Consider the following 13,162-nt stretch of genomic DNA (forward strand, 5'->3'; position numbering starts at 1 on the left):
CCACACGGGACTACTTCAATCTGTGTTTGAAATTCACTGCTCGACGGTACCCCACACAAAACTGTATCTGTGGGGTACAGAGATGAGGTAGCCATTAAAAAACAATGTTAAACACTTATTGCACACAGTCCATGCAACTTAAGAAAATGTTTACTCCTGAACTTATTTAGGCTTGCCCTAACAAAGGGGTTGAATACTTAATGACTCAAGACATTTCGGCTTTTCATTCATTTTTAATTCATTTGTATACATTTCTAAATATTAAGATTCCACTTTGACATTAAGGGATATTATGTGAAAGGCAAGAGAAAACAAATATTAAATTAATCCATTTTTAAATCAGGCTGTAAAAAGTCAAGGGGTATGAATACTTTCTGAAGGCACTGTACATGTAACATGTACTGACACATTTTATTGCCTTGCAATATAACTTTAAAAAAATATAATTCAAGAAATAAAGTTTAGTTATTAACCTGACTTGATACGAGACAGTCCCTTGTAGCAAGAAATTGTTCCAGATAGACAAACACTAACTATATAAACACTAACTAGACAACACATACTAAATGGCTACTATATGTTTTCTTTATCTAAATGCGCAGGATTGACAATTTCTTTAAATACATTTGATTACATAACATTTATGACTGATTAAGTTGTAAGTAGGTTGTTCAAATGAAACTGTGGAGCTGTCAACAGTAAAACATTTCACAAATCAATTAGGAAGAAAAGCTTGTTAAAATGTCTCAAAACACCTGCTGTACCACATTTTCACAGAAAGTGTTAGACAAGCTATGCCATGTTTTATTTGTTCCATCTCGTCTGAGACAAACTTGTGTGTGGATCCCCAGGGTACACGGGTACCCCATATTGGGACACCGGACTCTCTACTATGTGAGTTCTCTGATGTGACTTCATACTGGAACGCTGGGTGAAGCATTTCCCACACTGTGTGCACTTGTAGGGCTTCTCCCCGCTGTGGACCACAGCATGTCTGATCAGGTTGTACTGCTTGGGGAAACTCCTGCCACACTGTTCGCAGGTGTACGGTTTCTCTCTGGTGGTGCCGCCTGACCTCCACTGAGTCCTCATTCTCTTCACCATGTTAAAACTACTGCGACTCAGGCCGTATCCAGAGAAGGTGGAGGTGGTGGCCATGTTTGACCCTGTCATGCACTCACTCATTCTCACTGTTGCTTCTGAAGCCCTGTGCTGATGCTGCCTTGGCTGTAGAGCTAAACTATTTCCGTCATTATTTGAGTTCAGCGTCTCGCTGCTCTGTCTTTCTGGCATCTGTTGTCTAGTCTCATCAGCCAATGTCCTGACATGTCTTTTCATGTGTGCTGCTGCACTGAACATGTTAGCATGTGGTTTCCCTATAGAAGAGTGAACCGATGGTCCTACATCATCTGTCATAGTAGGAAGGGATGGAAGCCCACTGTGAGATGGGAAAATTGAGATATTCTGAGAGTACTCCTCTATGGCATGAAAGGAGAAATCTGGATGGCCATCAGGGTCAGTGTCTCTGCCTGGATCCACAGATGTCCACAGCTGCCCATCAGTCTCATCCATGACAAACTGGTCAGGTCCTGCCAGGGTTGTGGTCTGATCCAGCACCTCCTTTTTCTCAACCTTCACCATCACTTGCTCTTGTGAGTCCTCATCCTCGGCTGGCTGGTGTTGCTCTGTGCTGAACACCTCTGTAGATGCGAGCCGGGGTGTGCCTGGTTCCTCTGGACCATCAGAATTGGGGCAATGTTCCACTGAGTCTTCAGGAGATATGTTGGGTTGTGTGATGAAGTCCTCATCAAAGTGCCGTTGCTCAAAGGATGGTGGTTGCCCAGGCTTGGAACCAGACTCTAAATATTTGGGATAAACATAAAAGAAACATTATAACAGTTGCAAAACATGGGTGCTTTAGAATTGACTGCGTGTGTATGTGCACTCCATATGCCAGAACATAAAACATCAATGAAGCAACTTGGAACGTGCACACCACCACATCCAGTCTTTCACAGACAGAGCAGTATCACTTATGGTCATACCCACCCTCTCCAGTGATCCTGAGCTCTTCCTGAGGGTCAGTCTCCCACACATCCTCTGCTGTCTCTTCATCTTTGATCAGTATGGGTTCAGTCTCTGCTCTCTGCTCCACATCTGTAGGCTGTAACAGGGGACTGAGATTATCACTCTGGACACCCCATATTTAACACTTCTCATACCCATGGATCACACAAAAGCTGTAAATTCTCCTGATATTCCAATAACAGAATTGATCCAAGAGGTCAGGTCTCTAATTGTAAAAGGTGATGCATCACACCTGGGGTTGAGAGTCCTCTTCAACAGCCATCGCTCCATCTCTCCACTGTGATTTACTCTTCTGCTTGTTCAAAACAATCTTGACTGGATATGAAGATCTCTCTGATGCCATGGGGTAAAGAACTGCAAAATAATTGTATTCAGTGAAATATTATGGCTATTCATACACACTTGGGTTTTGCATGTGCAATGAATTTATCATTAATAATTGCCAGAAGATTCCGACCCTACGTTACTCTTGTTTACACTGAGCTGCACTGGGGTCAGACAGCATGACTGTGTAGATCAAGACACTGCGGTGCCAGTATGAGATATGGCTCAGAAAATGTACCTCAATCCAGGAATGAGAAATTAGTTTAGGGGCTGACCCCATTTATTAAACTGGTCGATTGTTTGGCCAACAGGCTGCAGTTCGACCGAGCCTTCTTTAGTCTAACAGTAGCAACAACAACAAAAAATAATAATAATCATGACACCGGTCTGATTTGTGCCTGTCTGAGTGGACTGATCCATTGTGGAGGCCGTGGGTTGGCACAGTCTTTCACCCTAAGACGTGCTACTGAAATTGTATATGGTTATATTACATAAGAACAATGGTGCAACACTAATAAAAATAATATTGGTTTATAACAAAACACGCTTTCTCCCACGTTGGAGAGGTCCGTGTCCGCCGTCCTGAATCAGTGCGCTGTTTAATTGCAGCCTTTTCCTAGACCATGTTGCTATAGCAAAGTTAGAGAGCATATTGGTGTTGAGAACAATGTGGCGAAGGCAGCAGTGGAGTTAGGAGATGAGAAAACAGCCCTCACCTCAATTGTCTAAGAAAAGTGAGGAGAGAGGAAACCCCAACTTAATTTATGGCTTGGCGATATGGCCAAAATATCAACACAGCATTTTATTTTTTATTAGGCCAAAGTATCATATCATGGCATACATTTTTTTTTACGGTATAATGGTATATTTTTGAAAAATAAAAGTAAAAATGTGCTTTATGAGTAGTGTGTGACCGACCCTAGGGTGGAAACACATACATTCTAAGTAAGTCTCTATTCTGATTGATTTATGCTGTTCAAATCAGCTTCAACCAAAAATAACTTCATAATTTTCATACATTTCTGTATTCCTGCACTCATTTGAGAATTTCCGCACTGCCACCTAGGGATGCATGATATGGGCAAACAATTTAGGCCATATTTTTAACCAAATGTTGCAATTGCGATTTAGAGCAAAACACTTGGATGAACTGTTGGAATCATGGAAATATAATGATTATTCTAATTCTATAGTTCGAATAGAATAGTGGGCACTTTGAATACAGTGTTTGACATGACAACAAATAAAATGCCAGGGAGGAGTTATTGTGAACTGCTAAAAAGTATTTCCTCGGGGAACCTATAAGCTTTGGCTACATTGAATGTTCTCTTAGCTACTTCTTGTAGCTAACATTCTTGCTTCGCGTATTCCTGTTTGATTTAGAAGATACTGTTGCACAAAGAAGAAAAAAAAAAAAAAAACATGCAGATGTACAGAGTGTTTATTTGTACTATTTTCTACACTGTAGAATAATAGTGAAGACATGAAAATTATGAAATAACACATGAAAAGTGTTAAATGAAAACGAAGTGTTAAATATATTTCATGAGATTCTTCAAAGTAGCCACTCTTTGCCTTGACAGCTTTCCACACTCTTGGAATTCTCTCAACTAGCTTCATGAGGTAGTCGTCTGGAATGTTTTCCAACAGTCTTGAAGGAGTTCCCATATGCTGAGCACTTGCTGGCTGCTTTCCCTTCACTCAGTGGTACAACTCATCCCAAACCATCTCTATTGGGTTGAGGTCAGGTGAATGTGGAGGCCAGGTCATCTGATGCAGCACTCCATCCCTTTCCTTCTTGGTCAAATAGCCCTTAGCCAGCCTGAAGGTGTGTTGGTTCACTGTCCTGTCATTGTCCTGTTTGCGCATAGTGGGACTGGCGTATCACTGCAGAATGCTCTGGTAGCCATGCTGGTTAAGTGTGCCTTGAATTCTAAATAAAATCACTGACATTGTCACCAGCAAAGCACCCCCACACCTCCTCCATGCTTCACAGAGGGAACCAGAAATGCAGAGATCAGCTGTTCACCTACTCTGTGTCTCAAAGTCACAGCAGTTGGAACTAAAAATCTCAAATTTGGATTCATCAGACCAAAAGACAGATTTCCACAGGGTCTAATGTGCATTTCTCATGTTTCTTGGCCCAAACAAGTCTCTTCTTATTGGTATCCTCTCAACATTTGATGTTGAGATGTGTGTTACTTGAACTCTGAGGCATTTATTTGGCCTGCAATCTGAGGTGTAGATAATTGCCCATTTCTGAGGGTGGTAACTCAGATGAACTTATCCTCTGCAGCAGATGTAACTATGGGTTTTCCATTCTTGTGGTGGTCCTTATGAGAGCCAGTTTCATCATAGTGTTTGATGTTTTTTGGGTTACTACATGATTCCATATGTGGTATTTCATAGTTTTGATGTCTTCACTATTATTGTACAATGTAGAAAATAGTAAAAAATGAAAAACTCTGGAATGAGTTAAGTGTCCAAACTTTTGACTAGTACTGTAAGTCTACACCATCACTGGTATTATCAGGCTGTATAGCTAGTTACGTTTGCTCTGACTCAGTACATTTATTAGCTAGCTAGCGATTAGCATTAGCTTTAGGCCCAACTTACTAAGAAAAGTCAAACTAGCTCTTTATGCAGACGTAAAAAACACAAATAGTGCAATTATAGAACGCTGGTGCATTTATATTAAGACGCAAAGTGAAAACAGCTTGCTGCATTGACCATGCAGAGACTGAACACACGTGTCTGGTGGTAGAGAAACAAATGCGCTCCTTGAGTGACAGGGGGCGGGGCTACGTCTGTGTGAAAAGCGGCATGGCGAGAGATTACTCAAGTAGCAAAGTAAACTATAACAATGGACGTTACACACGGTGTACCACATTTAACAAACACCGTTATAGAAGGTAAAGCAAAAACCTAAAATCGGTCCGTGCATCAATACCGGTATATCATAAAATACGGTATACCGCCCAGCCCTAACTTAATTAGGTCTATAATCAACAGCCCAACTGTTAAATGTGCATGGCTTAATAAATCCTCCCTATACAGTGCCTTCGGAAAGTATTTTTGCCCCTTTACATTTTCCACAATTTGTTACATTACAGCCTTAATCTAAAATGGATTAATGTTTTTCCACTCCCGAGTGGCGCAGCAGTCTAAGGCACTGCATCTCAGTGCAAGAGGCGTCACTACAGTCCCTGGTTCGAATCCAGGCTGTATCACATCCGACCGTGATTGGGTGTCCCATAGGGCGGCGTACAATTGGCTCAGCATCGTCTGGGTTTGGCCAACATCGTAAATAATATTTTTTTCTTAACCGACTTACCTAGTTAAATAATACATCTTCACACAATACCCCATAATGACAAAACAATAACAGGTTTAGGCATTTTCGCAAATGTATTTAAAATTAAAAACAGATGCCTTATTGACATAGCAAAGGGTCTGAATACCTATGAGACTCAAAACTGAGCTCAGGTGCATCCTGTTTCCATTGATCATCGTTGACTTGACTGGAGTCCACCTATGGTAAATTCAATTGATTGGACATGATTTGGAAAGGCACACCTGTCTATATAAAAAGGTCCAATAGGTTACAGTGCACGTCAAAGTAAAATACAAGCCATGAGCTCGAAAGATTTGGCCATAGAACTTCGAGACAGATGTGTTGACGGTCCCCAAGAACAGTGGCCCCTCCATCATTCTTAAATGGAAGAAGTTTGGAACCACCAAGACGTCCTAGAGCTGGCCGCCCGGCCAAACAGAGCAATCGGGGGACATGGGCATTGGTCAGAGAGGTGACCAAGAACCCGATGGTCATTCAGCCAGCGCCAGAGTTATTCTGTGGAGATGGGAGAACTTTCCAGAAGGACAACCATATTTGCAGTGCTCCACCAATCAAGCCTTTACGGTAGTGGCCAGACGGAAGCCATTCTTCAGTTAAAGGCATGACCGCCTGCTTGGAGTTTGCCAAAAGGCACCTAAAGACTCTCAGACCATGAGAAACTGCATTATCTGGTTTTGATGAAACCAAAATTTAACTTTTTCGCCTGAATGCCAAGCGTCACGTCTGGAGGACACCTGGCACCATCTCTACAGTGAAGCATGGTGGTGGCAGCATCTTGCTGTAGGGCTGTTTTTCAGTGGCAGGGACTGAGGGAAAGATGAACAGAGGAAAGTAGAGATGGATCCTTGATGACAACCTGCTCCAGGGTGCTCAGGACCTCAGACTGGGGCGACGGTTCACCTTTCCAACAGGACAAGAACCTTAAGCACACAAGTCTCAATGTCCTTCAGTGACCCAGCCAAAGCCCAGACTTGAACCCAATCGAAAATCTCTGGAGAGACATTAAAATAGCTGTGCAGCAACGCTCCCCATCCAACCTGACAGAGCTTGAAAGGATCTGCAGAGAATTGAGAAACTACCCAAATACAGATGTGCCAAGCTTGTAGCATCATACTCGAGACTGTAATCGCTTCATTGCTTTGTCATTATGGGGTAGTGTGTAGATTGAGGGGAAGAAAACTATTTAATTCATTTTAGAATAAGGCTGTAATATCTACAGAAATAAGACTGCGCCTGCTTGTGTTGCCTGTGTTTGTTTAATAGCCTACTGATTCCGTGAGCACCAAGCCTCACAACCACATTTCAGAAACAATTTCACAAATTCAGCTGTTTTTAATATTTGCTATGCTGTAAAGGCTTTAGCATTTTTCATTAGAACAGCCTCTGGTATTACTTACTTAGTGTTTACACTTCCAAATGGTCAAATGTGTATTTATAATAAACCCTTTATCTCCTTATTGTTTATTACTACTATCATTAAGTAGTGCCATTAGTAGGCTTATTATATAAGCCTTGTATAACCACCAAGCTGTTAAGTCCTAATTCTAACTTTGGCCTATATCAATACTTATATAGGCTACTGTATCAATCAATAATTTGTTAATGTCATCACACAGCATTACAAGTCATACTGAGTCAGGTCTGTAGGCCTCCTTGCTCGCACACGCCTTCTCAGTTCAGCCCACAAATGTTCTATTGGATTGAGGTCAGGGCTTTGTGATGGCCACTCCAATACCTTTACTTTTTTGTCCTTAAGCCATTTTGCCACAAATTCGGAAGTATGCTTGGGGTAATTGTCCATTTGGAAAACGCATTTTCTGGAATTTCCCAAGCTATTTAAAGGCACAGTCAACCTAGTATGTAAACTTCTGACCCACTGGAATTGTGATACAGTGAAATAATCTGTAAACAATTGTTAGAAAAATTACTTGTCATACTTTGTGCATATGTCCTAACCAACTTGTCAAAACTATAGTTTGTTAACAAGAAATTTGTGGAGTGGTTGAAAAACGAGTTAATGACTCCAACCTAAAGTGTATGTAAACTTCCGACTTCAACTGTAGTTGACTTTACTAAAACACAGGATGTCTAAATATGGCAAATACACATTTAAAATGACCAATTAATTATTGTACTTCAGAGGAGCAGCCAGTTTTGGGATTGTTTGATTAAGTGAATGCACGAGAAGCTGGTCTTTGGAGGCGAAATTGGTATGGGTGTTAGGCCAGAGATGAAGTCTATGGCCACCAATAATCTTCTAAACAGACACCATTTGGAGTACAACGCATTTCTCATCCCTGGATTTACATGTTTTCCAAGCTGTACCTTGCACTGGCGCCAACGTGTCTTGCTCTACACAAACATGCTGTCCAACCCCAGTGCAGCTCAGTGTAAACAAGGGTAATGGTAGGGTTACAATCTTCTGTCAACATGAATAAAGGCATAGGCATGCTTCCCAACAAACAGTTCAGTAGAGTTCGTACATCTTATAACATTGACTTTGTTAGTTTTGCACTTCGATGAAGGTTTTTTTTTTTCAGCTGTTCGTGCGCACATTTTTTTCCATGAGGCAAGCCGAAGTCTACGCCCCTTCGTCGTTGATTCGTCAAAGTATGTCATTCAACGACAGACGACTCGATTTCATGTCTTTTACTTTGTAAAGTGATCAGAATTCCTTAACTATGTCCCTGTAACAAAGATTTAGCAATTGTTTTAGATGCCATTCCCTCAGGTGTTGCTTTTTTTTTCAGGAACGTGTCAAGACCTGACCCTCAGAGCCTAGCTTCCATTAACCCTGTTGACTCATCAGTAGGAAAGATTTGTTTCTCTTTTGGTCCATTCAATAACAGAGCGATACGAACCTTGTTTCAGCAAAAGGTATCTATTACCTTATGTCATGCCTTATTGTAACGGATTTATTGATAATATCTGAAAAAAAGTTTGGATGTTGCCACACACACCTACTTAACAAAATTAAGGAAGTTTCCTTTTGAATTATTCATAAATATTATCCTGCCAACCACTATATTAAGAAAAACAAACTCAAATTGTACCTTTAATGACCACCCAGAAACGGTGTTACATCTTTTTTGGCATTGTACTCATATAAGAAAACTGTGGCAAGACATCAGTAGATTTAATTGAACACATTTATGAAGATTCTACACTATTGTGGAGAGATGTACTGCTTGGATATTTTACCGACAATAGAAATAAGTTGAAACAATTTTCTGTAACTCATTTCATTATTTTGGCCAAATTTTATATTCACAAATGCAAATTTACAAACGCCACATTTTCTTACCTTACAAAAAGAAATTGAACTGTATTTTAAGACCATTAAATACTCTACTAACAAAGCATTTACACTTATTCTATGTATGTCGCTTAAGGTCCTTGTGTAATGTGATAGTAACCCCTAACCCAATTGTCCTTTGTATATTATTTATATATACACACACTTGTGTTCCAACATGTACTTCCTGTATTGATTTGTTGTTAATCAAATAACTCGATTTCATGTACTTTTTTTTTTTTTATCGAAAAATACTGCAAACATCTTAGATGTAAAATTAAGCGACTGAGAACTTGGGCAAAAACGTCAATATTAATGACATTTCTTGTTCTTAGATTCATTCGAACTATTTTGAGGAAGCGTATACTGCCTACGGCGTACAAAATGGACAAACAGTACTATTGCCACCTCTTGTTTTTCAAGCGAAGGTCTTAAGGGAATACGCGAGTACACTCGTTCCGTTCGACTAGCCGAGTTTTCGAACTGAAGCATAAATCATCTACACATCTACCTTTTCTCCTGACTTGTCCTCGTGTCTTCTTCAGCTCGCTCTCCATCATTTGACACTTCCTTTTCAGTACATCAATATCTCGCTGGCTTTGGGTAATTTCCAAACGTATAACTGCACAGCTATCATCAACACGTTTGTTAATTTCTGCTACAGCTGCTTTAGCTAAAACCTCCATAATGGATACCAACTGCGCCATGTTGTCCAGTCCAAATTACAGTTTTGTATACAATTTCGAAGCGTATGTGGACTAAACAATCCGTAGATATTTATAACTGGCAACAACGTAAGTGGTAACGTTATATGCGTCCGCACTTCCTTTCAACGCCTGACGTACTTCTTCGATGGGGTTTAACGGCGGTTGGCATTCAATGTTAATGTGCATTACCGCCACCAGTTGGACGGAGTATTGAATAAGATACAAAAAAAATATTGCGGTGAAGGTGGAAAACGACATAATACAAAATTAACTAGTTCACACACATTCCGGATGTTTTAATGTTAAATGGCCAAAACTAGTTCACACAGATTCTAGATATTTAACGCTAAATTACCAAACCCGGGGCATACCTGGCTAGCACATTTAAAATAATTGGAATTCACCACTTATGAGGATCAATTAGACGGTCTCAGACACTTCAGAATGAGGTCCTTCTTCCAATAGGGTTTCACCAGGTACCGTGCTTCACACAGAACCTACAGTCACCCTGGCCCCTCACCCCTACAGACCACACCAATCCCCACTGTGATCAATTCAGTGTCAGGACAGCTCTAGGTCGCCCGCAACCGACCAATGATGGGTGTCTTTGAGTCTACTAACTTTCAGATCATCCTCCACTGACTTGGCCCTGTTTACGCCACTGACTTGGCCCTGTTTACGCCTCCAAGGTGCCACCCTCACACAGGAATACACACTCAGAGCCTACATAACAGAGGCTTTTCTAAAAACTTGACTTTGCGTGTTTCGCTCACCTCTTTTTTTTCTTCTTTAAAAAAAATAAAAACAAAGTTAGAGATGTGGTATCCACTCGGCTCGCTGCCTCTCAGATCAAAGGTGGGTCCATCTGCTTCGTTCCTGAAGTAAGGTCTCCCTGAGATCCCAAGTTTGAGGGATCCCTCGTGCACGATTTACCCAGGTTGTCAGGAGCGGTCACCAAGTGAAGATTCACATCACCATCCCCGTCGCCAAATGTGGTTAATTTATCAAATGAGGAGAGACAAACTTATCACACAAGTCAGAGTTATACTTAAACTAAATCTTTAATCACTTATTAATAAGGGAGCAGAATACAATGCACACATGTAAAGTGAATCGATTGAGTGACCTATGATAATAATGGCTGGTCGACGAATCACGCTCAGATGATTTGTTGAGAGCCCAGAGACAAAAGTACAAAGGTATTTTATGACGAACAGATGTATAAGATGGGTCACAAGGTTAAGATTTGTATGAAAGATACTTATAATTCACAGCAGACAGTATCTGCTGTGTCAAGTTATCTTTCATTGTACAGACCAGGGTTTGACCCTGGGGTCATCTCTCCCTGGTACCATATAGAACAGAAACATTAACTCATGATCTGGAATGTGACCTCTTTAGATTATCACCCAAAAGACAGCATAAATCTCCTGTCAGTGTTATCTCCCAGATGCCCATCCTCATTAGAAGAAACACAGATGAGCGTTCTAACAACCCTTTATTCTGTTGAATAAAACAACCATTTGATGGAATAATTGCATTATAACATAATCTTGCAATTTTCCACCATAGGGTATTATTTAATAAAGCTGCCAGTTGAGGACTTGTGAGGTGTTTGTTTCTCAAACTAGAGACTCTAACGTAACATGAACCCCATTGAACACGTTTGGGATGAATTAGAACGCCAACTGCGAGCCAGGCCTAATCACCCATTATCATTGCCCGATCTCACTAATGCGCCTAAGGCTGAATGGAAGCAAGTCCCCGCAGCAATGCTCCAACATCTTCCCAGAAGAGTGGAGGCTGTTATAGCAGCAAAGGGGGGACCAACTCCATATTAATGCCCATGATTTTGGAATGAGATGTTCGATGAGCAGGTGTCCACATACACTACATGACCAAAAGTATCTCAGAACTTCTTTCTCTCAATGACCCAAAGTGCAGCCTTAGATCCTCAGACAAAGCACTGCTGACCATTCCAAAGTCTAGGTTGAAAACTAAAGGAGGCTTGGCATTTGCCATTAGGGCCCCTAGACTTTGGAATGGCATGCCAGAGGAGATGAGGCATGCAGAATCAGTGACTCCTGAAAACGCACTTCTATAGAATTGCTTTAAATGCTTTATTTTCTGCTTTGCCTATGTATCTTTGTAACGTGTGTTGTCATGTCTCTGTATTATTGTAATATGCTTTTAAAAATGTGTTGTTTTTTGTTGTTGCTGTAAATCACATTGTTACTTTGTGTTGAAAAGTGCTCTATAAATTAAGTTATTATTACATTGAAAACGTTTTGCTTTGCTCAACAGAGTCAGAAGTCTCTGCTGAGAGGGCCATGCAGAAGAAAGAATGGATGAAGAACAATGTTTGACCCCTCAATCAAGTCGCTGAGTACAGTGGCAAGAAAAAGCATGTGAACCCTTTGGAATTACCTGGATTTCTGCATAAGTCATTTAGGCAGGTTACCTTAGTGTCCTTGGGCACAGGGACTATGGTGGTCTGCTTGAAACATGTTGGTATTACACTCACAGGGAGAGGTTGAAAATGTCAGTGAAGACACTTGCCAGTTGGTCAGCGCATGCTCGGAGTACACGTCCTGGTAATCCGTCTGGACCTGCAGCCTTGTGAATGTTGATCTGTTTAAGGTCTTACTCACATCGGCTGTGGAGAGCGTGATCACACAGTTGTACGGAACAGCTGATGCTCTCATGCATGTTTCAGTGTTACTTGCCTCGAAGCGAGCATAGAAGTTATTTAGCTCGTCTGGTAGGCTTGTGTCACTGGGCAGCTCTCGCTGTGCTTCCCTTTGTAGTCTGTAATGGTTTGCAGGCCCTGCTACAACCGACAAGCACCGGAGCCAGTGTAGTAGGATTCGATCTTAGTCCTGTATTGACGCTTTGCCTGTTTGATGGTTCGTCGGAGGGCATAGCGAGATTTCTTATAAGCTTCCGGGTTAAAGTCCCGCTCCTTGAAAGCGGCAGCTCCCTTTACTCAAAGTACTGAGTAAAGGGTCTGAATACTGATGTAAATGTAATAAAAAAAAAATATATATATATATATATATATATATATATATATATATATATATATATATATATATATATACTGCTCAAAAAAATAAAGGGAACACTTAAACAACACATCCTAGATCTGAATGAAATAAATAATCTTATTAAATATTTTTTTCTTTACATAGTTGAATGTGCTGACAACAAAATCACACAACAATAAATCAATGGAAATCCAATTTATCAACCCATGGAGGTCTGGATTTGGAGTCACACTCAAAATTAAAGTGGAAAACCACACTACAGGCTGATCCAACTTTGATGTAATGTCCTTAAAACAAGTCAAAATGAGGCTCAGTAGTGTGTGTGGCCTCCACGTGCCTGTATGAC

The 13,162-nt window shown here is 40.8% G+C and overlaps 1 protein-coding gene across 1 annotated transcript; it reads right to left on the reverse strand.

The window, feature by feature from the left end:
• Positions 1-213: 213 nt before the first annotated feature.
• On the reverse strand, positions 214-9,929 carry LOC106600397 (uncharacterized). The gene is made up of 4 exons (XM_014191712.3): positions 9,574-9,929; positions 2,321-2,442; positions 2,050-2,164; positions 214-1,859 (listed from the first exon to the last, which is right to left on the reverse strand). The coding sequence occupies exons 1-4, from the start codon at positions 9,767-9,769 to the stop codon at positions 805-807; spliced, it is 1,488 nt and encodes a 495-aa protein (XP_014047187.1). The 5' UTR covers positions 9,770-9,929; the 3' UTR covers positions 214-804.
• Between the last annotated feature and the right edge of the window lie 3,233 nt (positions 9,930-13,162).

This window comes from Salmo salar, chromosome 03, assembly GCF_965601325.2.
Source record: "Salmo salar chromosome 03, fSalSal1, whole genome shotgun sequence".
NCBI classification, from domain to species: Eukaryota; Metazoa; Chordata; class Actinopteri; order Salmoniformes; family Salmonidae; genus Salmo; species Salmo salar.